The 24,701-nt window shown below is 49.5% G+C and overlaps 10 protein-coding genes across 10 annotated transcripts; 5 read left to right on the top strand and 5 right to left on the bottom strand.

Moving 5' to 3' along the window:
* Positions 1-3,004: 3,004 nt before the first annotated feature.
* On the top strand, positions 3,005-4,065 carry VE01_09660 (uncharacterized protein). Its single transcript, XM_018279072.2, has one exon. The coding sequence runs from the start codon at positions 3,166-3,168 to the stop codon at positions 3,769-3,771; it is 606 nt and encodes a 201-aa protein (XP_018126293.1). The 5' UTR covers positions 3,005-3,165; the 3' UTR covers positions 3,772-4,065.
* Positions 4,066-4,891: 826 nt separating this feature from the next.
* Positions 4,892-6,698, bottom strand: VE01_09659 (uncharacterized protein). The gene is made up of 3 exons (XM_018279071.2): positions 5,878-6,698; positions 5,679-5,813; positions 4,892-5,619 (listed from the first exon to the last, which is right to left on the bottom strand). The coding sequence occupies exons 1-3, from the start codon at positions 6,541-6,543 to the stop codon at positions 4,930-4,932; spliced, it is 1,491 nt and encodes a 496-aa protein (XP_018126329.1). The 5' UTR covers positions 6,544-6,698; the 3' UTR covers positions 4,892-4,929.
* VE01_09658 (uncharacterized protein) lies at positions 6,373-7,835 on the top strand. Its single transcript, XM_059464088.1, has 3 exons — positions 6,373-7,146; positions 7,204-7,343; positions 7,416-7,835. Exons 1-3 carry the CDS (start codon positions 7,103-7,105, stop codon positions 7,772-7,774), a joined length of 543 nt encoding a protein of 180 aa, XP_059319335.1. The 5' UTR covers positions 6,373-7,102; the 3' UTR covers positions 7,775-7,835.
* A 2,254-nt stretch (positions 7,836-10,089) lies between these two features.
* On the top strand, positions 10,090-12,097 carry VE01_09657 (uncharacterized protein). The gene has a single exon (XM_018279069.2). It carries the CDS (start codon positions 10,194-10,196, stop codon positions 11,598-11,600), a length of 1,407 nt encoding a protein of 468 aa, XP_018126335.1. The 5' UTR covers positions 10,090-10,193; the 3' UTR covers positions 11,601-12,097.
* Positions 12,098-12,513: 416 nt separating this feature from the next.
* Positions 12,514-14,928, top strand: VE01_09656 (uncharacterized protein). Its single transcript, XM_018279068.2, has one exon. It carries the CDS (start codon positions 12,674-12,676, stop codon positions 14,816-14,818), a length of 2,145 nt encoding a protein of 714 aa, XP_018126336.1. The 5' UTR covers positions 12,514-12,673; the 3' UTR covers positions 14,819-14,928.
* Positions 14,929-15,076: 148 nt separating this feature from the next.
* Positions 15,077-16,159, bottom strand: VE01_09655 (uncharacterized protein; the record flags this gene model as incomplete). Its single annotated transcript, XM_018279067.1, has 3 exons — positions 15,077-15,448; positions 15,497-15,631; positions 15,686-16,159. The coding sequence occupies 3 exons, from the start codon at positions 16,157-16,159 to the stop codon at positions 15,077-15,079; spliced, it is 981 nt and encodes a 326-aa protein (XP_018126337.1).
* Positions 16,160-16,734: 575 nt separating this feature from the next.
* On the bottom strand, positions 16,735-18,791 carry VE01_09654 (uncharacterized protein). Its single transcript, XM_018279066.2, has 6 exons — positions 18,694-18,791; positions 18,153-18,609; positions 17,916-18,092; positions 17,718-17,867; positions 17,542-17,667; positions 16,735-17,490 (listed from the first exon to the last, which is right to left on the bottom strand). The coding sequence occupies exons 1-6, from the start codon at positions 18,758-18,760 to the stop codon at positions 16,944-16,946; spliced, it is 1,524 nt and encodes a 507-aa protein (XP_018126338.2). The 5' UTR covers positions 18,761-18,791; the 3' UTR covers positions 16,735-16,943.
* Positions 18,792-19,454: 663 nt separating this feature from the next.
* Positions 19,455-20,982, bottom strand: ALDH5A1_1 (Dehydrogenase; the record flags this gene model as incomplete). Its single annotated transcript, XM_018279065.2, has 1 exon — positions 19,455-20,982. One exon carries the CDS (start codon positions 20,980-20,982, stop codon positions 19,492-19,494), a length of 1,491 nt encoding a protein of 496 aa, XP_018126331.1. The 3' UTR covers positions 19,455-19,491.
* A 767-nt stretch (positions 20,983-21,749) lies between these two features.
* Positions 21,750-22,922, bottom strand: VE01_09652 (uncharacterized protein; the record flags this gene model as incomplete). Its single annotated transcript, XM_018279064.1, has 2 exons — positions 21,750-22,679; positions 22,773-22,922. The coding sequence occupies 2 exons, from the start codon at positions 22,920-22,922 to the stop codon at positions 21,750-21,752; spliced, it is 1,080 nt and encodes a 359-aa protein (XP_018126332.1).
* A 383-nt stretch (positions 22,923-23,305) lies between these two features.
* On the top strand, positions 23,306-24,266 carry VE01_09651 (uncharacterized protein; the record flags this gene model as incomplete). Its single annotated transcript, XM_018279063.2, has 1 exon — positions 23,306-24,266. The coding sequence occupies exon 1, from the start codon at positions 23,472-23,474 to the stop codon at positions 24,264-24,266; it is 795 nt and encodes a 264-aa protein (XP_018126333.1). The 5' UTR covers positions 23,306-23,471.
* Between the last annotated feature and the right edge of the window lie 435 nt (positions 24,267-24,701).

Here is a 24,701-nt window from a genome sequence, read left to right as displayed (position 1 = left end):
TTCGGTTGGTCCCTCTTTTCCGTCCCTATTCTAGGATGGTTTTTTCGGTCTTCCCCGTTTACGGATGGACAACTTCTGGGACTTCCCATCCGGGTCGGGTGGTGTGGCCACACCCATGGGCCTTTACTGAGCAGCAGCTTGAGGGCGGGAGAGACCACCCCTACATCCATCAACCATCTATGGTTGGTGCGGTCTCTCCCGCCTTCAATCGACTGGTCTTTTGCCGGAGCCGGACTCTGGTTGGTTTCCAGGAGTGTGTGGTCCTTTGGATCCGGCCAGGTTCGGCTAAGGCCGCCAACAAGGCCTCCTCCTCATGGTCTGTCCGGTTGGTGGTGGATATGGAAAAGAGCGGACAAGAGCGGTGGGGAAGAGGGGCTAGTAAAATCCCTTTCGAAGGGGAGTGGCACCAGCGGCGGCTACAGCTTCGGCCGGAGCTTTGGCCGCCACGGGGCTGGTGGAGGGAGTATTTTCGGCCCGGGGGCGGGAGAAAGAATGGGGGCATCGACGGAGTTGGGGTAGGTGAGGGAGATAGGAGCGGGACTATCCACGGGGGTGGCACATTATATGCCGCCGGTACAAAGGGGGGTGGATTTGGGAGAGGATGAAGAGGGCCAGTGGTGGTTGTGTTCAACGTCGAGCTGCACGCCGCAGTTCAACGTTGAACACAAGTGCCACTGAGCTGCCCGAGGAACTCGCAAACAAGCTGTCTGAGGAAGTCTCCAACGAGCCGGGATATCGAGGATATTGACGGGGCAGGGTGGGCAAGTAGGGTAGAACTTTCTGTACCGTATACGAGAATCTGATTGTGAGACTTCATTTTTCACCGGTTTTGGAAATGTGAATGTGAACTGCGAGGATATGGTACTTGAATTAAATTGAATTGAATTGGAATTCCTACTTATTGATTGGGAAAATGATGTGGTTTTCATCCCCATTGCTTCTTGGTGGATGAAAGAAGGGGTGGGGAGACACTGGAGACAAAGACGGATGTCGTCGGATGGGTGATTATGTAAGCAGACGTTATGATCACGTGCATCTGCCTCTCAACATCGACGCTTGGAGACGGGTTTTGGAGTACTGTTTACGCTGGAGAAGAACTGTTTACTATTTGATACCTTCCCTGATGCTTTGCTGCTTTGATGATAGTGATTCTAGAGATGTTGTTGGAGTCACCGAGCCAACATCATCAAGCCAGGCTGACAGAACAGCCCCCAGCGCTCATCGCCACACCAAGCAAGCACCCAGATGACACCAACAACCCCAAAGCAAGGCTGGGACCCCGTACCACCATCCCTCCCTCTCTCATACCACCATCCTCCACGCCTCCAGCCAAACACAACTTCACATGATCCCCTAGCCTAGCCAAGTAGGCCAGGCGTGTCTATTCCTGTGGTACTACTGTATCTAATCTGGGGAAACGGAGGGGACAGGGAAGGGTGGGAAGGAGATGCGCTGTGATGTCAATCAGGGTCAGGGCGGCGGGTGCGTTTGGACGAGTCATCGGGGAGATCGGGGCACGGGAGGGAGGGGGGGATGGGGAGTGGTGATGGAGATGGAGATGGGGGGTGGATGGATATGGATGTATGTATGTGCGGGTGTGGTTGGGGAGGGATGGATGGGGATGAAGGGGGAGGATCGTGGGGTAAACATGTATATCGAAGGCATACAGTACAGTGTGTACAGTATCACATCCCACAACATCTAGGTAATCCCCTCTCCCCTCAATCTTCTCCTCCAACAAAGCCCGCCGATACACCAGATACAAAAAGCGGAAAGCCCAGCACCAACACCAGGCACGGAGATACGCGATACGGCAATCTCACCTCTCCCCGCCCCCCATGTACCCCTCCCTACAAAAACATACGGGGCAGTACATCCATCCCCAACAATCCCCGTGCCCCCCCACACACAAACACGCCTTATCTCACCACGCAGCGCGATAAGACATCATCGTGGTTACCTTGGTGGGTACCCTCCTTGCACCGCCCTCGGCTACTGTCAACAAAGGGGCGTGGAGCGTCATAGAGGCAGGTGAGGTGTTTGATTCAGGTGGATGGATGGATGGGATGGGATGGGGTTCATGTGCGGTGTTTCTGGTGTTTGTATGGAGGGATATAAACGCGCAGTTTATGTACGTATAGTAGATACTTGGAGGGGAATGGGTGAGGTACAGTCAGAGAGGCAGGCTGGGCAGGCTGAGACAGGTATTGTACGTATAGAACAGCCATAGCCTTGGTCTTTGCCATGGCCTTCTACTGTATCTATATATTATGGGAGGAGGTACTGTACATACATACATACGAAACCATGGTCATGCGGCAACAGAACCACGTTCCCCACGATAGGCTGAGACGTGATCCGTATCGGCGTGGAATACCCGGGTAGCTAAGCTGTGGGTGTGCCTACTTATACCTCGGGGAGAGCAGGAGAGGGAAGAAGGGCGAACTTGCTATCTTATCTGTAGCCTTATATCCACCACCTACCCAAACTCACGAACCTATTCAACTTCATCAACCTGATTATACTTCCTCAAACCTACTATATATATATATATTCTTCATCGTTATTACCCCTCGTGAAGCGTCTATCGTTGTTATTTCCGTTTGTTACTCATACTCATACCTCATTTCCCTAATCCCCACCACACACTCAGCCACACGCCACATCCGAGCGCATCTCTTTATCACAACGGCGACACTCGCAAACCAAACAAAGACATTCCCCTTCCTTTGACCTGACTCACGCCGTAAATTACTGCAGTGAGTTCATCTCCCCCTCTCCGTTACATCGGTCTGTCTTACACCAATCTAACGGGTTCCTTGTCAGCCAGAACCGAAGGACGAGGCATACTCGCACATCTGACGCCGTGTGACTCAACTCTACCACCACAGACAATCACTCATTCACTCACTGTCAACCACCAACCACCACCATCACTACCTACCAGTGGAAAGGCTTTATAAGACACCTTCCATCTCGAACATTCGACTGATTTCTCGAACGGTACACTACTAATAACCACGAACTTCTTTTTTCATCGCCTTGCTGCTTTCGTATTCAAGTTTGACTGCTTTAATATCACTTCAACAACATATATAATACACCACCAACAACCCCCCACACACATACAACCAACCACCCCCAAAAAAAAAACACGCACACAAAATGACCGACCAAATCACCAACTCCATGACCTCCGCAACCCTCCACTCCGACCTCCGCGCCCCCTCCGTCGCCCCGCGCCGCGCCCACGCCCAAGCCGAGAAGTGGCGACACACCGTCCAAACCATCCCCGTGCACTGGACATCCACATCCAGCTCCCCCGCCAGCGCCATCTCAACCCCCATCCCGCGTCCCCAAAAACAACCCCGCATAACCCGCGGCCCGATCCCCTCGCGCGGCACAGCACTAGCACACGCATGGATGGAGTGTGCTGATACCTCCTGCTCCAGCACCTCCGGCGATCTCGAGGCGATGTATGATAGCGTCGGACTACCCCCAGGCGTACCGGTGGGTGATGAGGCGGTGTTTTATACGTATGATAGTGAGGCTAGTCCGGCTAGTTCGGTGGGGTTGGATGGGCTTGTGGAGAAGGCGGAGATGCATTTTAGGGAGAGGGAGACGGAGAGGATTGTGCGGGCGGAGTATGAGGTGCTTGATGGGGAGGGGGAGAAGGTGAAGAGGAGGAGGGGGAAGGCTGAGAGTGTGGAGGGGGAGGGAGAGGGAGAGGTTGTGGAGGGGGAGGTGGGGGGGGCTTGGGAGGCGATTTAGAGCTCCTAAATGATGAGAGTGGGGTGCTGCGCTGAGGCGGGGATGATGATGGTTCCGACGCTGGTGAAGCTGCTGCTTGCGATCATCTTCCTCTTCTTCGGCTGAAACATTCCTTTTCTCGCCCTTCTCACACACACTCATTCATTCACCCTCACTTCACTTCTCGACTGTCCTTTACCTACACCACACACCTTTACTTCACACCTTTTTTGCCCATTTTCATTCGACTTTTTTCAACGATTTTCCCCCTTCGACGTTTCACCAAAGCCTACTCGTCCACAGACACGGATCGAGAAGGATGGCTTTCTTCACCGCGCACTTACTTGCATTGTACGACGAACGACGAACGACGACGACGTTATAGATACAGATATACCCTCGAGCTTACTCGCCCCGTGCCTCACGGCTAGGGGGGCGAGAAGGATGGCTTGTGGCGTTTTTCCAGATAGGATTTGGTTTTGGTTTCGGTGCGAGGCCTAGAGCTTACTCGTCCATGGGATGGATTGGGAAGGATGGCTTGGGCGTTTTTTTGCGGCTGGATACTTTCTGGGAGGGGTTTGTAGGATGGATATGGATGACAGGATGGGAGGATGAGAGAAGGAGTGTTTTATGGGGGTAGTTATATACCCAGTTACTCGCCCCTTTGCTTTCTACCCTGCCGCTGTAAGGCGGGGTGTGGGGAAAGGGGGGGGGGAAGGAAGGATTACCACTGTTGTCACCCTCATACCATTTTTATTTCCTGTGTGTCTTGTCGATAGTGCTGTATGGAACAAATTATTACCCCTTGCCTTACCACCCACAGCATCAAAACACAACGCAAAACGCGTGGTCACTTGTCACTTCTTAGAACAGACCCCCCCTAGACCCTTTCCCCACCCCGCCCATTAATTAAAGTTTCATAACTTATCTACTTTTACTTTTCCTTTTTATCTTAACCCCTTCTTAAACATTATTATCTAAGAATCTAAAGCTAGCTATATAAAGGTATGTAGCTTAGATAAGCTTTGTATAGATAATAGTAAGCTAAGTTACTATATTAATTACTATAATAATTACGAAGGAGTCAGCCTAGCTATGTATTACTGTCATCATTAGGCGCGGGAAGGATGTTCTTGACCAGGCTTAGGATGATGCTTAATTATGTGGCCATCTAGCTATCTACCATTCCACATCCCGCCTGCTTAGAGAAATAGACCACTTTTCGAAGACAGCTGCAGGCACACATTTTCTCCCTCGACAAGTCCTATACGTTCCACCCAAGACAGCCCCCATCCAATCATCTCCACTCTCCTTCGCTGCCTTTGCAATACCCCTCTTCTCAGCCAAGAGCATATTAGCTGTAGGCAAGGCTTCCTTCGCCGCCTCGTCGCAGAGCACAATAACTCGATCTGCAAATTCTTGTGTCTCATTTTCAAACGTCCTCGCTTCTGCTGCACGAGGCTCTAGTGCTACGATCAGACGATTGAGCACGATTTGCACAGCAAGGGATACTCCGAGAAGTTCGCGGAATCTGGATCTGTACCGGTCGGCCTGCCGCCCAGCGGCGAATTTAGTGAAATTTTCACGCCAGGTGAGGAGATTTTGGCGGGTCTGGTACGCTTCGAGGATTAATTGTAGGATCGTTCCTGGGTCATCAGCTCCGGTACCAATGATGCAAACACTTGTCTGTCTGAAGAGACGGGCGGTTGGGCTGGCGTGTATCCAGAGAGAGGAGAGTATGGGGTGGCAATCAGGAGGACTCTTTATTATATTCGTTGGTCTCTCAACAACGGCGATTGATGACAGGAGTGCTTTCCACTTTGGCTCCTCGAGGAAACAGTCTTCACCGATAGACATGGATTCGTGAAACTAGTACCAATTAACAAAAACCATTTCACATATAATATGTTAAATAACAGTTTACTCACGATCGTGCCCGTTTGAGACATTAACATCTGCTGCTCGAAATCCGACGAATAATTTTCCGGGCCGCGAAGTCTCATCAACTTCCGCGTACCATCAATATGGTGGAGCCACCGTCCTAACTGGGAGAATTGCAGAAACTAAGTAACTACTGTAAGCAAAAATGACCACTTTTCAACTTTCCAATGCGGCGCGCCCCCTTACCTCATAAAACGCGAGTATTTTAGTCGCACATAGCACATCCGGACGCGCCCATCGTCCCTCCAGCTCATCCCCCAACGCTTCCTGCAGCTCAGACAGGGCTTTCAGGTAGAGCTTGATCACCGCGGTTTCCGAGATCCCCCAATCCGGATGCAGCGAGCGGTGCGCTCGAGCTAAAGTACAGTCGACAGCAGCCTGGAGCAATCTGCTTTCCGAATACCGCGCAGGGACGAAGTCCAGCCACGAAGGCTGGCGCAGTTGGGCTAGTTTCTGCAGATTCGCGGGACTGAATGCTAGGATTCGGACAAAGGCTCTACTGAGGTGCACGGAAGCTAAGGCAGATAGTGAGAGGATGTCGAAACCGTACGTGAGTTTTGCGAGCTCGTAGCCTTGTGCTGAGAGAGGCGGGGGTATCATATAAACGGCCTCTAGTGCCGAATTGAACAGTTCTTGCTGGGGAGATGTGTTTTCCTTTTCCTTTTCCTTGTCTGCAGTAGGCTCGAGGAAGAGAGGAAGTTGTCGCCGATTATGCTGTCCATAGTCACCCTTCGCTCGCCGAGCGATTGCAATACCGTGCATAGCATGGCGGCGAATCTTGCGTCTATCCACTTTTGACTCTGCTAGATCTGGCCGGCCAGTTGAGGTGACGAAGACAAACGCATCATCCATGCCGGCTAGTCGCGATTGAGAAAGTAGTACCCTGGCAAATAAGAGATGGAAAAAGCTTACGCAAGTGATGCGAGGCGTTCATATATCATGTACATCGTAATCAAGCCGAGGATCAGGTCAGAGGCGGCGTGCCCATGCGCTTTGTCAACATGTTGTTAAGAGGTTGGAATCGTCATGATTCGTGAAGCTGGGGAAATGACCAGGGTACTACTGCCTCCTTTAGGCATAGCGTTGATTTTCCCGTAAGCTGTGAACTTATGCAGCAATTTGATTCCTCGATGTAGAATCTGATTGATTCTGAACCACTTACTGTTCCAAATAATTAAAAGGAATATTTCTAATCATGTCTAATCTCGTTTCATTTTGGAAATGCTTACTCTGCATCTCCTCAGGATTCAGCCTGGTACGGACTCGACGACAGCCATGCTTGAGTATATAAACATCAGACATTCCCACATTTGAGAGTATCCATTCCACAACAAATTCTCTGACCATCAATTCAAAGATCCATCTAACTATCAGCTTAACCAAACAAAACTCAACACCGACCCAATTCAAAATGGCCGAAAAAATCACCATCGAAGAGCTTCTAGCTCGCAACAAGTCCGTCCTCTCCACCTACTCCCCCCCCCAACTTCAAGCACTAATCAAACACAACAGGACCGTCATGGCATCTCACAAACCAGAACCGACATTCCAATTCCTAGCCGAGAACCAAATCGCCGTTGCCAAAACCCTCGTCGTCGCCTGTGCCGACCCTCGCAGCGACCCTTCCTACATCTTAGGTCTCAACTTCGGTGGTGCGTATTTTATTTCCCTCTCATCCCCCTCTTCAATTTCTTTTACTTAACCTGGCAGCTAACAATTAACAGAAGCTGGAATCCTCCGTAACGTAGGGGGTCAAGTAAAACCCCTCCTCAACGACATACTCGCCCTCGACAACCTGATCACCTTCAAACAAGTCATGGTAATCCACCATACAGACTGTGGAAGTACACACTTCACCAACGAACAGGTGCGCGGTGTTCTCACACAACGGGACCCTCGGGCTGCGGCAGAAATGGAGGTGGAGAGTGTTGATTTTGGCGCCGTTAGTGATCTCCCCAATAGTGTTGTGAGAGACATCAAATTCCTCAAGGAGAGTAAATTGGTGAGGGAGGAGTTGAAGGAGAATATTAAGGGATATCTTTATGATATTGAGAAGGGGAGTTTAGAGGAGATTTCGGGGTAGATATATAAACTCGTACACATACTAGTATCAACTACCACAATAATAAAAACTTCTTTCCTCATGGGTCTAATCTAATCACTCAAACCCTTCACTTTGATCCTACCTTCCTCGCTTCCGCCAAAAAATAAGTAAAGAGACGTCTGCAAGTACAGTGTACTGTACTTTCGAGAACTCTTCCTGTTCAGAAGCGGCCAGCAGTAAGGATTAGCGTCAGATCTTGCGAAGTTGCAACTTACTTTGATCACTGGGATGCGGTCAAAGGCTGCAAATATGAGGCGCTCTTCATACGAAACTGTTGGATGATATGTGGCTGGGGGTGTGGGTTTTCGACGTGGCTGTCACCGGTTGCCAGTGACATTTGGTTGTCACTATCCTCTCGCTGTCGCTGTTTTCTCGCCGTCAGGTTCTATTGCTGTCACTCCCAGCGTATTTTCCGACAGAATCCATGGCTAGAAGACGCTGGGATGCGTCATAGAGGGTTATGGGTTATTAGTTTTCCATCCTGGCATCAACCCGCGCATTGAAGGGTTTGGTTGACTGTATGTTGTCTCCTTGAGGGATAGAGAGGATGGAGGTAGATATAGCTCGGAGATGCGTCGGGGAGACTAGTCTGAAGCAGGCAGGGAGGGGAATCTCGATATTCTCTGCTCACTGAGTCTTTTTACTCTACTGTAGATACCATGATACGTACTTCTTGCGCCTCATGCATCTAAACCAGAGACACTCAAGATGATAATCGGAGCAGATACCCCGGACATGTGGTATTCCTCATCTCTACAATATCCCGCTCTCCACGATGCTCATCGAACTTTCGAAATCTGGGCTCTTGGGGTTTGGAGGGTTCACACAGGGATAAGTATCGCAGCAAACCTCCGAGATGCGAAAGGGGCTGGAGCCATCGAAGGATGTGGCTGTGGTCGGGTGCGAAATCGAGGGGGGAATACTAAAGCCAGGAAAGGTGCCGTTGGATGAGATGTGGGAGGCGAGCGTGGGTTATCGACGTGGCTGTCACCGGTGGCTGGTGATGTCTTGTTGTCGCTCTCCTGTCACCGTCGTAGGGTGCTGTCGTTGCTTTCTCACTGCCGCCATACTATACTCCCGTCATTTGGACGGCGTATCATCCACGGAGATTTGTTCCTGGGCGGCAGTGAGATGTGTCATAGGGAGCTTCGGGCCGGTGATACTACTCCCGCCATACCAACACTTCGTTATAGCTAGCATTTGTTGCCGTGCTGGCCCCTCGGAGGATCCTGTTGGTTTTATGGCTTTGGTCTTGAGTCGCTGTGAGGAGGAACGGGGGTGGAGGAATGGGTCCGTAGCGGGGATACTACTCTATCCACATCGATGTTCTTGGTATCCTTTTCAACACACTGCGTATCCTCCTTGATCACGTAGAAATTTGTCCATCTCATAAAATAAACATGCTACCTACCTTGTGTTATGGTTCATATTGTTTATCAGCCTTGCCTACTTGGCTCTCATTGCTCAGCCGCGTAAGACGGACGAACATTCCGAGATTATCATCCTGGTTGTTTGCAACTGTCTGCCCCACGGAATTTCCCACCCCCTGCCATCGTTACATGCCACACCTCCGCCAATTCTATAAATAACTGCACGCGGGACGGCTGTGCCTGCCTTCAGCCTCGCGCACGGTTCAGTAAGTGCCTGGTATCACATCGCGTCGCATCGCCCCTCCCATCAGTATGTTAACTTAACCCTAACTCCGTAACGGCGAATGGGGATGGGGAGTTTGCTACTCCGTCTTACCGTCTTTTACAGGTCTAGAAAGCGAGAGATTATGGTTAAAGCAACACCAGCATTCTCTCTTGTGCGCATACATTCGGATCGCCTCACCAGTGCAGGGATGGTGGTGATCGCTGTGGGGCGGTGTGGGTTTGGCAAGTACGATTCATTACCACGCGACCGCACGATGAGAACCCCAGAACTATATAGCGGTGCGCCCTGCCGCAGACATGAGGTGCGGGTAAGCAGTGCATGGCGTCGAGATTAGCTCCACGGTTTCGTTTCTTAAAACATATAAGCTCCCGCTTCCGCGAGGCAGACCGGTGGTTAGCGCGGGGAAGTGTGCCTGCGCAGCCACTGAGGGCTGGAATTGTTTACCCGACTTGGGGAAACATTGTGAGGGGATTGTTAGGAAATGAGTGAGTGGGAGGGTGGGAGTTGTTCATGGTTTGGATTCAGCTGGGCTAACTCGTGGAGTTGAAGCTTGATGAGGAAGGTAAGTGGGAAATTTGGGTGTAAGATGTCTTCTTGACGGACAGTTTTGAGGGCTTGGCTGGGGTATAAGTATGAGACTTTTCTCTCATCTTTTACCGTTTCCTTTTTCAGAGAATAAGTTTCTACATCTCACACATCTCCCTTCACTCAAAACCAAACACACCCACCTACCAACACAAAAATGAAGCTCACCGTCCTTCTCCCCGTCCTAGCCGTCACGGCCGGCCTCGCCGACGCAACCTGCAAATTCCAAGACGTCGGCGTCTTCAAGCAAAAATGGCGCCTCTCCACCTACAAATCCGAGAACTGCATCAACAAAGCCTACGATGTGACCAAGTCCGGGTGGGGCCCGCACTGCGTCAACTTTCCCAACAACGTGCGCTCCTTCATCTTTACGGTCGGTGGCGGCTACCTCGGCGTCAACGCGGGTTGCACCATTTTCTTCAACACGAATGATAATTGTGGTGGCTCGGTGGTGGGGAGGAGCAAGTCGCATTGGACGCTTAGCAAGCTTAGTGCGAAGGGGAGGACGATGAAGAGCGCGTATGTACAGTGTACGAAGTTGTTGAGGAGGGAGGAGGGAGAGGAAGCGGGTGCAGAGGAGAACCAGAAGGTGTATATTAGGGGTGATGATGGGGAGTGGTATGAGAAGATCTCGGATACGGAGGTGGTTAGGGCGCCGGAGTTGGGGGTTGAGGAGGGGGAGCGGGTGGTGAGACGCTTGGTGGATGTTGGTGCGGGGGTTGAGGAGAGGGATATTGAGGCGGATGAGGATGTGGAGTGGACTGCTGAACCTGATGTTGAGGATGAGGAGGTGGAGGTGCAGAAGAGTGTGGAGCGCGGTGTTGAGGCTGAGGAGGTGCAGGAGATTGCAGCTCGTGATATCGAGGTTGAGGAAGTCGAGGAGATCGCAGATCGTGGTATCTACGCCGATGAGGTCGAGGAGATTTCAGAACGCGATATCGAGGAGGACGAGGTCGAAGAGATTGCGAAGCGTGATGTCGAGGAAGACGAGGCCGAGGAGATTTCAGAGCGCGACATCGAAGCTGAGGAAGTACAGGAGATTACAGCTCGTGATGTTGATGTCGAGGAGGATGAGGACGAGGAGATCGCGGACCGTGGTATCTATGCCGACGAGGTCGAGGAGATTGCAGAGCGCGACATCGAAGCGGAGGAGGTGCAGGAGATATCAGCCCGCGATATCGACGAAGATGAGGTTGAGGAAATCCCAGATCGTGGCATCTACCCCGACGAGGTGGACGATATTGCTGAGCGTGATATCGAAGCTGAGGAGGCACAAGAGATTACAGCTCGTGATATCGACGAAGAGGAGGTGGAGGAGATTGAAGAGCGCGATGTCGAGGAAAGTGAGTTCGAGGAGATTCCAGACCGTGGTATATATGCCGATGAGGTCGAGGAGATTGCAGAGCGTGATGTTGAGGCTGAGGAGGTGCAAGAGATCACAGCCCGCGATATCGACGAAGAAGAGGTAGAGGAGATTGCAGAGCGTGATGTCGAGGAGGATGAGTTCGAGGAAATTCCAGACCGCGGCATCTACGCCGACGAGGTGGAGGAGATCGAGGTTTAAGATGGTTATTGGGATTCAGCTGGGTATGTGTGATAGATTTCTTTGGTAGACTTGACTGAGGGGAAAATGAAGTGGCGATGAGAAGGAGGGGGAATTGCTATATTTTTGTACACTTGTTATATATATTGAAATTGAACTTTATTACGCGAAATATACACACTTAACCACCCACGAGCTCCATAGAAAAGTTTAATTAAGCTTGGAGGTGAACGTCGCCGCCATTGGAGTACCGAGGCCTTCACGATGATGTTTCTTTACGGCCGTCTCCAATTGGGGAACCGACACACGACTAACTCACGGGTCGGTCCGCCTGTCTGACGGCTCTCGTCCTGTTATTGCTCTCGCAGCAAACTAATCATTCCGCGCCAAGTACTAGTAAATTATCATGAGATTTATATATATATGATACTTCGTAGTCTATTAAATAAAGTTTATAATACGGTAATTTAATGTTTCCTCGTACTTGGGTTGCGAAGAACCTCGTCGGCAACTCCGCGTACCAAGACCATGGTGTGGGTCTAATTGCGAACTCTTGGCTCCCCTGAAATATGGTGGGCAGCGACTTGAAGGCAGGAGGTGGGTCTGGAGTTATGACGTGTTACAGGGCGATATTAAATGCGCAAGAGTGTTAAGATGCCATGGAAATAGTACGTGGAAGTTGTTACTACTGTGAATAGGTATTCTGATAAAGACTGAATAGAGTCAATCCTATAATGAAGATCTACAAAATGCGTGGATTTTACAAATTTGTACGGGAGTACCTTGCACTAAACTCAGGGTCTATTTCTAGCATCATGCATTAATGCCTAGCTTACCCTGCATTTCACCCGGTCTCACCCTTGTCGTGGGGTCCATACACTGGAGAAAAACATTCCGTCTTTGTGCCAGTGTGCATCCTTTCGCATGGCCGATACTCGTATTATTGGCCAAAACCCCAGACGGTTATTTCAGCCCTTCAGCCCATGCTGCTTTGCAGCGCGTATTCCTGCCACTTCAGATTGTCGGAATTATAAGAAATCGGCCATGCCTCGTCCACGAGCGCACACACCAAGTGTCTCCTCTCATCTCCAGCGATGGCGCCCGCTGTCACTCCGAACCCCGTGACTGACCACCTTCTACAAGATAGTGAGGGTTCTGAGACAAAGCCTCAGTTCGCAATCGATGGCCACGAAATCCAAGAAAATGGCCGTACCGAGACAGCCAAACCACAGCAACTCCAGAGGTATTGGATGCGAACCCTTGCCTTGATCTTGATCCCGCCCATCATCACAATTTGGTACGGCATCATCTGGGTGCGGCTCGTATTGGGCATTGAGAACGACGATGCTGCCAAATACCGCACCTTCTCTGGGTCTCTGATTTACTACTCCTGGTTCATCATTGGTGTTTTTGGCTTGTCATGGGCGCAGTATGGTCTTCTTGGCGTGGAGGTTGCCATGCTTCAGACGCCGTTCTGGAAGGCGCCTAATCTTGTCGCGACATTGATGCACTCCAACACCACATGGAGCAGCCCTTCGGGGTGGTGTAAAGCTGTCTACCATCGCCAGTTTCACATGCTATGGTGTTTGCTCGCCCTCCTGAGCATCCTCCCGTTTATCGCATTTCCCCTGTCTGGTCTTGTCTTTGAGCTGGGAGATGGGCATATCAGCGCGTCGGAGAACCCTTTTGTGGTAGGACGGAATACGACTACTTACAACAACGCGTCCATAGAAGGTAAAGAGATCCCAGCTGATTGGGGAATGGGATTGACCCCAACTATTCCGGGTTTCGGAGTAATATACACTGCTCCAGGCATTGACAGGTCTGCGCATTCTTGCCTTGAGAAGCTGCCGAGCACTCTACCCCTGACAGAGTCCATTCCCGATATGTTCCTTGCGCCGCAGGCTGATGTACCAGTGTCTGGAAAGGCATGGGGACTTAGGCTCAAGTATGACTGCTCGATCGTCAGCAAAGTCTCTCAATTGACAATTCTGAGCGAGAAGCCAGTGTCCATCTTTTCAAACGTGGATAGTCTCTCCACCGGTACACGGCCCGTCATCACTCTTCGAACTCCTTCAGGATCTTCAATCAAGATCTTCAACAGCAGTAGCAATCCTAACGACCTGAACATGTGGTCGTATTCCGAAATGGGGATAAGTGTTTCAACGCTTACGGGGGCTACGTACAGGAACAAGACGTTAATCCATGGCACGTTAGTCGGCAATGCCTATGACATTCCAGTCGACATATCCGAGTCGATGGTATTAGAATACGCCCTGTGGCAGCTCCAGTTTCAGGCATACTACGACAAACCCAACGAGACCCTCCCCTTTAATTCTACTCTTGGTCCCGTCATTGAAGGAATGGGGAGTCCTTTCTTCCTATCCGAGAATAAAACGCTTGTCAGTAACAACACTTTTTTCAAGATCCGACAAGGCCAAAATTTCACAATCTCGGAACCCGGTGCACCCCTCCTCCCGGTCAAGCTGAATGCCTCTATCACCGATCTTCGCGATTATTTTAACCCAACATCATTAACCGACTACGTATTACACACGTATCCAAAGCCTGTCCTAGAACCTATCATGGAAGTAGCGGCCCCCATTGGTGTTCGCTGTGTTGTATCTTCAGGCGCCGGAACGGCCACTCTGGACGGCGTAACCTCCACCTTCAGCAACTTCTCTCGAGTCGATCCCTACAATAACACCCAGGGCCAGACAGGGGGCGTTTTCGGCCATAAGGCCCAGCAAATACTTTCCGCGACGGGGTTTGCTGACTTCTACCTGACGAGTCACTTGCCCGGGATTCAATCGGCCGACGGCAACCTAGGGAGATACCAAGGCTACATCCCTTCCCAGGCACTGCTGCGGTCCGTGCTGGCTGCATATGGCATAGATGCTATCCAACGCATGTACGGCCTCACACCCGGCTTGGAAGCGGCATGGGAGAGCACTGATCTAACGTCTTCTCGCAAGGGGAAGATCTTGACTGTGGCATCGCTGATTCCAGGGCACGGGACGGGGTATGCTGTTTTGGCGCTGTTCTGTTTGTGGTCGGGGCTTTCGGTGGTGCTGGGTTTGGTTTACGGGTTCCGCAAGAGGCCGTCGGATAAGTTAGATGGGTATAGCATGTTCAAACAAGGAGCAGATATGGCGGATGATATTAAACACAACGATGGGATCTTGAGAGGGCAGACGTTTTATGAGAATAAAACGTTGCAAACACTTCCGGGTAGGTAATCGAGCTATCTGCATGGGTGTATTGATAGGCTTTCGGATATATAAATGATAATAATGCTCACACAATAACCGTTTATCTCGTCCTATTGAGCCACAATATGTAGTTCTAGGTGCCAACAAACTCAACTCTACATCCCAGTACCCACCAAACAAAGTCCGAAAATCCCGTGATATTATTTAATAGCTAGCTATGTGTAACTTCGCAACTTCACTTAGTCTAATCACTTATGAAAGTCTCCATCCATGCCAACACCCCCTCTAAATGCCAATATCCGGGGCCGGGCCAACGAATGGAGGAATCGTAGTTGGGAGATCATAAGGATCCTTCAATGCGTATTCGTAGAACTTCCTCGCATCAAACACCTTCTTGCTGTTGACATCCAAATGTTTCTCTCCAGTGCAATCCTTGAACTTGAGCCAGTTGCTCTTGATCGAGGCATTTGGGCCAGCGACAACGGGGTCGTTGACGTTCTCGTAGTACGAGTTCTCGACGAGGAGTTGGGTGTGGCCGCGGGCGTAGTTGCCGTAGGAGGTGATGTTCAGGTGGTAGTTGTTGAACATGTGGCAGTACTTGAGGTTGTCGGCGCTGGGGCCGCGTTGGTTGGTTGAGTTGAAGAAGTTGTCGTTGATCTGAAGGTATTAGCTTGTGATTTTATATCTTGAAATGAGGGAGCTTACAGTCATTTTGGAGATCACATTCTCGGTCCAGCCAATTCCAAACGCCTTGTTGTGCTCGGAAAGGAGGTTATTTGATACTGTGACGTAGTCTGTATCCTTTCGCAAGTCGATTAATCCGTCTGCCATTCTTGCAAACTATCAGGGTGTCAGTATATCAACTTGATATCTTTTAAGATTGAGTGTGGTTACCTTGCAGTGATCAATCCAAATATTCACACCAGTATCAACCTGGATCCCATCCCAATCCTTCGACTTCCCATTATAATCCTCGGGGATATAAGTATCTCTAATCTCCAAATTCCTCAAAATGATATTCTTCTGGTTATTAATCCCAAACCCACCGCCCACAACAGCCCCAGTCTTACCCACGCCAATAATAGTCTTGTGGCTCTTAATCGGGACTTCAAAACCCTTGGGTTCGGAAGTCAACACACCGTCGACGCGAATAATCAACGGCTCCTCCATGGCCGCATACTTCACCAGATCGGCATGAGTAGTGACCGTGACGATGCGGCCGCCTTTGCCTCCCGTGGTGCCGCCATTGAGAGAGGCAAAACCGTGGGCTACTTCGTCGCAGCGTGCACATGAGACCTCTGCTGTTGGGGCAGCGAGGGCGACCGGGGAAAGGAGAAGTGCCGCAGCACTGAGTTTGGAGATGAGCATGTTGACAATTGGAAGGAGATGTGTTGGGTGTCAATGTAAACTTTCTACTATCTACATTTTACAGACTATCATCGTGTTTTATAGGAGATTTTCACGTCCGTTTAGGAAAGGCTTCTTGCGGAAGAATTTTCTATAATCGCCGGCCAAGATGGCATAGTTATTCCATAAAAGTGAGACTACAGAAGTGTCGTTTGTAAGAGACGCCTATCAAAAATGCCATTCGCAAGAGAGCTTCTCCGAATCCCGCTGATCTGATGCTGAGAAGCGTGGCAAAAGCTGGGGTAATCTTGTCCGAGTCTTAGATCTCGGTGGTCTCGGTTACTCGGCCGTGGATTTTTATCATTGCCCAGCACAATGCCAAGAGATGTCAGTGGAAATTGAAACAATTTCCATCAATGAGACTTCTAGATCGTCCATGTTGATATCCGAAAGTTCATCTGAGGAAGATTAGAGTAGATCCGGTTAATTGTTCCGGTTGAATGTGAATGCGGGGAGGTGCGGGGTGCGGCGGTACCTAAGCGCAGCGTCAAGAGGGGAGCAAGCGCGGTTCTAACTATCTTGGCATCTAATGTGTGTCTGATGTGATTGGTACAAGATGTCTAATTTTCTAGAGTCTATGGTTGTATGTGCTTCTCCTTCTCGTGGCCCATAAGTAGCGTCTACACTACACACAAAGGGGCTACGTTTGACAAATGAATGCCTGTTTCTATGATTCTTATTCTGTATTAAACACGGTCGATTATATATTACAGTGGTATCAGTACTCAACAACACACAATGCATATTATGTAACTCGCCTTCCAGAAGCGCCCTCATGGAGTGCACTGCTTCCATCCCCAAGGCGGGCGCTCGCGGCATCCCCCGCACTATGCTCACTCGCGCCCTCTCCACGCACACTACTTCCATCTCCCATGTGAGTACCCGCCACATTAGCAGCGCCTTGCTCACTTCCCTGCTCTCCCTCGGAAGCATCGTACGTAGGAGGGCCATCAGTAGCGTACGTCGGCGGGACACCCAGCTCATACGCGGGAGGTTTGACTACAGGCTGTGGTGTCCACATCTCGGTGCCCCACACCTTCTTAACCCAAGGGCCTTTAAAAAAAAGGCGCAACAAGAACGCCACAACCAGAAAGACGGGGATTCCAAGCCCAAGACCGAGTCCCAGCTGCAAAGGCAGCTTACTTTTAGGGGGGTGGCCAATGCAATCGTAGGATTTGAGTTTGCGGCCTTGGAGGCGCTCGAAGTCAGAGGCGATGGAGCTGCAGTAGAAGTCGCTGGAGTCACTTTCGATTACGAGATTGAAAAGTAGGTAGAGTGAGGAAATGGAGACGCTGGCTGGGTGAGCGGTGCGTACAGAGGGAGAGTGGAGGGGGGGTGCTTACGCAGTAACGTCGCCCAAGAGATGGAGGATTTCGGTTATGGCTCCCATCGGCTCCATGGTGACATTTAATGGGGTAGAGGTGTTGACTTCGAATCTTTCGATGCTCTGGAGGGAGGCGAAGTTAAGGCTGATAAAGATTAGTTGGATGGAATGATGGTGGGTTAGGATGCTACGTACGATCCAATTGTTCCAGCGGCTGAGAGATGTCTAAGGTTTGACAGGCTCGGCAGGCTGATATTGAGCCGATTTCCGTGTGTCAATATTCGTAAATTTCCAGCATCAAACTGCCTGTCATTTCCTATTTTGGATAGCTGTGGCATGGACAAGCTATCACACCAATCAGCGATGTAGTTGAGAGGTTCCTGGCATTCTTACCTTGTGATGCTTCCTTGGAGGTAAATCGATGTGGCATTCTGCAGCGCAGGAAACTTGATATCCAACGGGGCTTGGTCGACAGGATCGACGATCAAGTAATTTGAGTATTCCTTGTCGCTTTTGGGGTTGCTAGATACTCTCATGGTGCCCCCGTCGGCTAGAAGAGGGAAGCTCAACCTAAAAAGTACTGGATTAGAAACCGTACATTTCGGTTGCTGCGTATAGAAGATAACACACCTAGTGACATTTCCAATGATCTGCAGATCAACGGTTCTGGTCAGAGACGGGAAGTCTACAAAGCAGTCCTCAACTTCATCTAGACTAAGAGAGTCATCTAATATAGTCAGGCTCGGGAACGAGATAGTCCTAAGTGCGGGAACACCATGGATTTCGATAAATCTGGTATTATTCAGGTCGGGGACCTCAATCGAGGTGAGCAATGGTACGGGAACCTGCTCCTGCTGGTGTTGTCGCTGAGAGTAGTGATTAACTGTGATAAGCCCATTGTAAATCTTCGTGACGTTGGGAAAGTAGAAATCACCCGTATAATCGGCTGCGATAATCACGGGGCCGTCTATCTCGGTGCATCCGGCATACTTTATGTCCAGCTCTTGTTGATTCGAGACTTCCTTCTTTCCCCCCAGCCTAGCAATTATGGATTCTTCATAAATGCTGCATTCAATAGCCAAAGTATCTGTGGAATCAATTGATCAGCAAGAGCAAGAGCGAGAGCAATAGATAAAAGTCACATAAAGAGACAGGCTAGATTATGCCTTACCCGAAACAGCGAGCGCAAGGAGAAGAAAGCGCAGACTCGTCGCCGTCGCAAACCAGGAGCGCATCATCAATGTTCTCTCAGCGCAACAGAATCCCGATCACGACCATCACCGATCAACAGAAGTAGGCATGCGCCACATCTTATCCAAAAATGGGAAATCAAAAATAGACGTTCTGGATCAGGCAGCATAGTTGGTTGGCTTGGCATGAAGGACTCATTGCTGTATAGGATGAGCTTGGCAAGTATGAGAAAGCTGGGCGAGAGAGTACTACTGGATGGGTTAAATGTTAGTGACGGGAGACAGGCCTAACTGGACGGCCAAGAACCTGGCAGGTGGGGTCCATGTCTGGTGCTAGTAGCCGTCAGTCTGTTAACAAGCTCGTGGTTGATCCTTGGCCTCTGGCTGGCCGGACCGCACCATGCGCACTGGTCTCTGGACATCACTATACCAAGGCTGAGATTGAGATGGCCGATTTATGCAGTTTAATACTGTTGTTATGACTTCACAAAATATTGTACTGTACATACGTACTTAGCAGTATTAAACTATAAATTGCGACACCCAAGCAAGTACCATAAATAAAGTACGAGTTGCAGGATAAAATAATAATTACCCCCAAATTACAATACAAATCATGATAACAAATATATAAAGTAGTTTCTAAAGCACAATATTTTTTTATTTTGTCTAACTTTTGTCAATCAAACCACGGTGCCGATACAAAGATTAATGATCGCGAGGGCAGAGTATTTTGGGTGCTGTAAGTCTTTATTATTCGTTAGGATGATTATTATATATCATTCCAAGCTTAGTGTAATGTTTTTGATAACCTGAAACTCAGCAAGCCCATACTTGCTACCTTCCTTTCCTAGCCCACTCTCCTTAATCCCACCAAAAGGCGCCTCACAAGCGCTGATTACCCCCGTGTTAACACCAACCATGCCAGCCTCAAGCGCGTTCGCCACCCTCCAGATCTTTCTCAGGTCGTTTGAAAAAATGTAGCTGGCTAAGCCGAATTCTGTATCGTTTGCTTGCTCGATAACGTCCTCCTCTGTGTCGAACTTGATCACGGGGGCGAGTGGCCCGAATGTCTCCTCTCGTGCGACTAGCATCTTAGATGTGACACCCGTAAGTAGGGCTGGCTCGATCAGGTAGGCCTCTGAGTCTGGACTTGTGCCTCCAACGACAAGTTTGGCCCCTTTGGATACTGCGTCATAAATATGCTCTCTCATCTTCTTCACCCCTGCCATATTGACCAGGGGGCCGTGTGTCACAGTTGGGTCGAGCCCACTGCCAATCTTGAAGGAAGACATGCGCCTTGTCAACTTCGCCACAAACTCATCGTGAATTCCGCTTTGCACATATATCCGGTTTGCACAGACACATGTCTGCCCACTGCAGCGAAACTTGCATGCCAGCATGCCAGCGACAGCAATGTCAATGTCAGCATCGTCGAACACGATGTACGGCGCGTTTCCGCCGAGTTCCATGCTGACCTTCTTCATTGTCCCCGCCGCCATTTTGGTGATGAGTTTGCCGACTCCGGTGGAGCCCGTGAAACTAACTTTCTTCACTAGCGGGTGCGTATAAAGCTCTGTGATGGCATTCCGGTCTTTTGTCGTAACGACTTGGATGACGTTCGGCGGAATGCCAGCCTGCACGGCTAGTGCAGTTAACGCCAAAGTACACAGTGGCGTCTCGCTCGGCGGCTTTACAACGACTGTGCATCCTGCCGCAATTGCGGGTGCTATCTTCCGCGTAATCATCGCGATGGGGAAGTTCCAGGGCGCAATGATACCACAGACACCAATAGGTTGGCGTATAACCAGATTCGTGCTGCCTTTGTGCTGAGACGGAATGATATCCCCGTATGACCGCACCGCTTCTTCCGCAAACCAACTGATAAATGTGGCACCGTATTCCACTTCACCGCGCGCCTCCGCCAGTGTCTTCCCATTCTCCATTGTCAGGAGCACGCCAAGATCCTCGGCATGTTGACGTATGAGCGCCGCCCAACTATGAAGCATCTTTGCTCGAACGGTCTCCTTTGTGTTTCTGAATGTTTTGAACTCTCTGTGTGCATGTTCAATTGCAGTGGTGAAATGCTCCGTTGACAGGCTGGGGATGTTGGCGATAATCTTGTTGGTGGCAGGATCATAGACGGGAAAAGTGGTGCTCCCGCTCACCCACTCGCCGCCAATAAATGATTTCTCATGCAGGATGGACTTGTCCTTAAGAGCCGCCTTGATGCTCTCTGGGTGCACAAAAGGTGCGTGAGCGTCGCCCATGGTGAATTGTGCGGGAATTGTTCTGGCACGGATGAGGGTAAAGTTTGATATGGGCACGTCTTCAAATAGGTTGTCTATAATCTTGTTGCAGTTTGTAGATATGTTTTTGAGAAGCTAATTGTAGGGGTTTACATCTTTAACCTTATACCCAGAACGGAGGGTAGGATGTGAGAACTCGGGCTAAACCCTCGGCTCTATGGGCAGAGCCGTTCCACGCGCTACATGCCCGTATAGTATGGTACGATAACAAGCCGCTCCAATTTTATCGGTTAATAGTGCTGCTATCGAATAGTTCAGCGCTCCTGGGACTATGAATGTCACCCGTGATTGCCGGAGGTGATGGGGTTTGGACAATAGCGAATGCCGCTTTTTTGCCTCCATAGTGGTCGCCGAATTCACCATGACATTTCCGCATCGGTTTCACAGCTGCCCGCCCCCACCATTTACTCTGGATACAATCTCATAAAATTAAAGCCTTGATATTAGCTGAGATGCGGCACGTGAGGCGGAAAAAATAATAGAAAAAATGAACAAAGTTGAGGCTTTAAATATGTACGAGTTGCAAAGTTCTAGTAACTGTACAAACATATTTGATTTTGATATATGCTACAAATATAAATAGCACCATTTAACCAAATCATAGCACGAGTTTGGGCTCCCTCGAAGTAATATCAGGATTGAATTCAATTAAATTTTGGAGGATGTCACCATGTGTTGGTGGTCTGACCGAGCAGGGAAAGATTCGTATTTCCAAGTCGATTAGATTTTTATACGCTAAATAAAATCTTATGTACTTTCATCTTCTCGAATAACTTGAAAGCCTCCGGAGCCTCCTCAAGAGACATTTTGTTCTGGCACAAGAAGAGAAGCTTGTCCTGTAATTCCTCCAATACCGCAGCAGTCTCGTCAAACAGACTCCGTACAGGACACCGGCCAAAGGCCAATGTCACATTTTTCGAGTATAGAGCAAAGCCTGGGAAGCTGATATGTTCATTGTGCACTCCCACACTAGAAATTTTGCCGAAGGGGCGGATCATATCAAAGGCCAGCTCGAGAGCGTCGGCGTGGCCGACAACTTCCATTACAACGTCTGCACCGCGGCCAGATGAAGCTTCCTTGATCTTCTCAACTGGGTTGTCTAACAAATTGATCGGAATTGCACCTAATTTCTTGGCTGCTTCCAGCCGTTCTGGGATCGAGTCCACTGCAAAGACCTTGGCTTTGTTATTGGTGAGATGGAGAGCTGAAGCGATTGCGCAAATCCCTACAGGACCACACCCAAGAACCACAGCTACAGTATCTCCCTGTTGCTTTTCGGATAGGTCTTTGAGAAATCGGCTGGCGGCGAAATATCCAGTTGGGAACACATCTGCCATCAAAACGAGCAAGTCGTCTGCAATCCTTGACGGGGCTTTCACCAACGACGATGTCGCATTCGGTACTAGGAGATATTCCGCTTGCCCTCCGTCCAAAGAAAATGTCGGTGTGATACACCCAAGGAGTGCAGCCTTTGAACAGCGACTGGATTCGCCTTGATTACAATAGAAGCAGTCGCCGCAAGAAGTGGAGAAGGGAACAACGACATGGTCACCGAGCTGATGGTTCTTGACCGAGTCGCCTAAAGCCACTATATGTCCGACCGTTTCATGCCCACAGACAAATCCAGGCGTTGCTTTCTGGTGACCTCGATAGTAATGCTGCGTGCGCAAGTAAGCAAATGATAGAGAATTCAGAGAGGACGATAAATCTAATATCCGCATTGCATAGATATAATTTAAAGAACTACGTACCAAGTCGCTGCCGCACAAAGCAGTGGAAGAGACCTTGAGAATGGCGTCGGTGGGCTCGCGAATCTGGGGCGTTGGTTTGGTCACAACTTTGACGTCGAATGGACCGTTGAAGACCACCGCCCTCATTTTATCAGGTATCGTAGAACTCATGACAGATATTTGACTGTGATCAACCAGATTGGCAAAAAATACGAAAAATAAAGAATAATGATCAATTAACTCGAACAGAATTCAATAGAAGCATAACATTTATACCAACTATAATACCAGGGAATCTGGTGAACCTTGGGCTCTTGGTTACATAACCATCTTCATAATCTTGATCCACAACACCTCTTCTGCACTCCCATTGTTACTTTGGATATCCGAAGATAACTCAAATATTGCCTGGCCATAATCTGGATCTGCCGTGCCCGGGCGGCAAGTACGGCTACATATTGCCGATATGCTTCCCAACTTCCACACCGCCCATAGCCGATGCGGCAATGCCCCAACACGAGTCGGAAGAGAGCCAACTATACACAGCCGGCACTCAACAAGCAAAAGAATAGCTTCAAATTGCTACAAAATTGGGGATAAAGCGGTTGGGGTATGTGTGAGGCATACCGCACAGTATATGACTGCACCATTTGATATAAAGTTAGCTGTGGAATACCGCCGCCAGCGCTACCAATTTAACGCCAGAAAAGCCTGTCCAAGATGCCTCACTCAAATATGATTCGAGTGGGTCGACCTTGCTTGACGTGTACACCTCAACGATCCTGTTGGGCTGAGAGGCCCACCAATAAAAACAAGAGAACTCATGTGGTGGCCGTCTTTACTGATGAGTGGAACCGGCCCTTTAATCGTAAGAACGATCAAAAGCGGCGGCGAAGGTTTCTGGAAAGCGATGAGAAGGTCTCAGGGTTCACTGCTGTCTTTTGTCAAGACTGGAAAGATGGCGACAGTGATGAGGATTTCGAACCATCAGATACGGATGATTTCCCAAAGCCGCTAGCCTCAGCATGGCCTCGTTGTGAGTATGAAGGGTACTATAGCCCGTTTAGCGCAGCAACCACCTCTTCATACACATCTCCAACGCGGCATATATATTCGTTTAGAGGCTCTGCACCACCTACGCCAACGGCTGCGGAAACTCTCGACTCACCACTCATAATGTCAACAGACGACGAAGAAACAATCGCGGAGGGATACGAACATCTAGAATACAAAGCAGAAAGCCCGCCGGAAATTATGAACCCCATGACACCAAATAACATGCCAACCACGGACAAAGAAGGGATGGTTCCCTTCAGAGGAGAAATAGTCGACCACCACTGGTTATCATGGAACAAAAAGAGGATTAGGGAGGGCGGGGGGTTCGATTACTGGAGCTCATTTATAGAATGCAACATTATTGCTGGTAGCAATCATGAGCTTGATGGTTGTCAGGGTGCAGGTACTACACCAGAGAAGAGTCTGGAGCATAGTTTTGATGAGTTTATTAATTATTAGATAGCCACACTGAAGGTGTGACGGGTTGGACTACATCTCGAAGCTAAGTTATGTATAATATCCTTAACAAAAACTACCGCCATAACAGGAGGTCAAGTTGCAAGGTTTCTATTTCTGCTATATTTATATGCTGAGATTGAGCGCTATAATACCTTCCAATTTTATCTGAATATTCCTAGACTCCATGAGCGCAATCAATTGCGATCATTTGTAAATCCCAATGGGTTGGGGTCTCCTAAAATTTGAATTAATTAAAACAGTAGACGATTTGTGCGACTACTATAGGCTCACCTGTTAACTTTTTATCTTTCGATATTAGAACTCATGCTGTTTGGTATATTCGAGTATTCTTATCTTGATTGAGCCGTGTTACCCGTCCGGGCTCCGCATTTCCTGACAGACCCCCCACCCCACATACCCTACCCCGCAGACTAG

This window comes from Pseudogymnoascus verrucosus (genome assembly GCF_001662655.1).
Source record: "Pseudogymnoascus verrucosus strain UAMH 10579 unplaced genomic scaffold scaffold_60, whole genome shotgun sequence".
NCBI lineage: Eukaryota > Fungi > Ascomycota > Leotiomycetes > Thelebolales > Thelebolaceae > Pseudogymnoascus > Pseudogymnoascus verrucosus.
Note: the sequence above shows the minus strand (reverse complement) of the source record. Positions and strands in the feature narration are given on the sequence as shown.

Excerpts from the sequence above, each read along its gene's own strand:
- VE01_09659 (XM_018279071.2), bottom strand. The coding sequence starts at position 6,543 with ATGGATGATGCGTTTGTCTTCGTCACCTCAACTGGCCGGCCAGATCTA. Across the intron at positions 5,814-5,877 it reads AAATACTCGCGTTTTATGAG|TTTCTGCAATTCTCCCAGTT; the intron begins GTAAGGGGGCGC and ends GTAGTTACTTAG. Across the intron at positions 5,620-5,678 it reads TGTCTCAAACGGGCACGATC|TTTCACGAATCCATGTCTAT; the intron begins GTGAGTAAACTG and ends AATTGGTACTAG.
- VE01_09654 (XM_018279066.2), bottom strand. The coding sequence starts at position 18,760 with ATGATGCGCTCCTGGTTTGCGACGGCGACGAGTCTGCGCTTTCTTCTC. Across the intron at positions 17,668-17,717 it reads GCCGCTGGAACAATTGGATC|CCTTAACTTCGCCTCCCTCC; the intron begins GTACGTAGCATC and ends AATCTTTATCAG. Across the intron at positions 17,491-17,541 it reads CTCTTGGGCGACGTTACTGC|CGTCTCCATTTCCTCACTCT; the intron begins GTAAGCACCCCC and ends TCACCCAGCCAG.
- VE01_09657 (XM_018279069.2), top strand. The coding sequence starts at position 10,194 with ATGAAGCTCACCGTCCTTCTCCCCGTCCTAGCCGTCACGGCCGGCCTC.
- VE01_09658 (XM_059464088.1), top strand. The coding sequence starts at position 7,103 with ATGGCCGAAAAAATCACCATCGAAGAGCTTCTAGCTCGCAACAA. Across the intron at positions 7,147-7,203 it reads GAGCTTCTAGCTCGCAACAA|GACCGTCATGGCATCTCACA; the intron begins GTCCGTCCTCTC and ends CAAACACAACAG. Across the intron at positions 7,344-7,415 it reads CTTAGGTCTCAACTTCGGTG|AAGCTGGAATCCTCCGTAAC; the intron begins GTGCGTATTTTA and ends AACAATTAACAG.
- VE01_09656 (XM_018279068.2), top strand. The coding sequence starts at position 12,674 with ATGGCGCCCGCTGTCACTCCGAACCCCGTGACTGACCACCTTCTACAA.
- VE01_09660 (XM_018279072.2), top strand. The coding sequence starts at position 3,166 with ATGACCGACCAAATCACCAACTCCATGACCTCCGCAACCCTCCACTCC.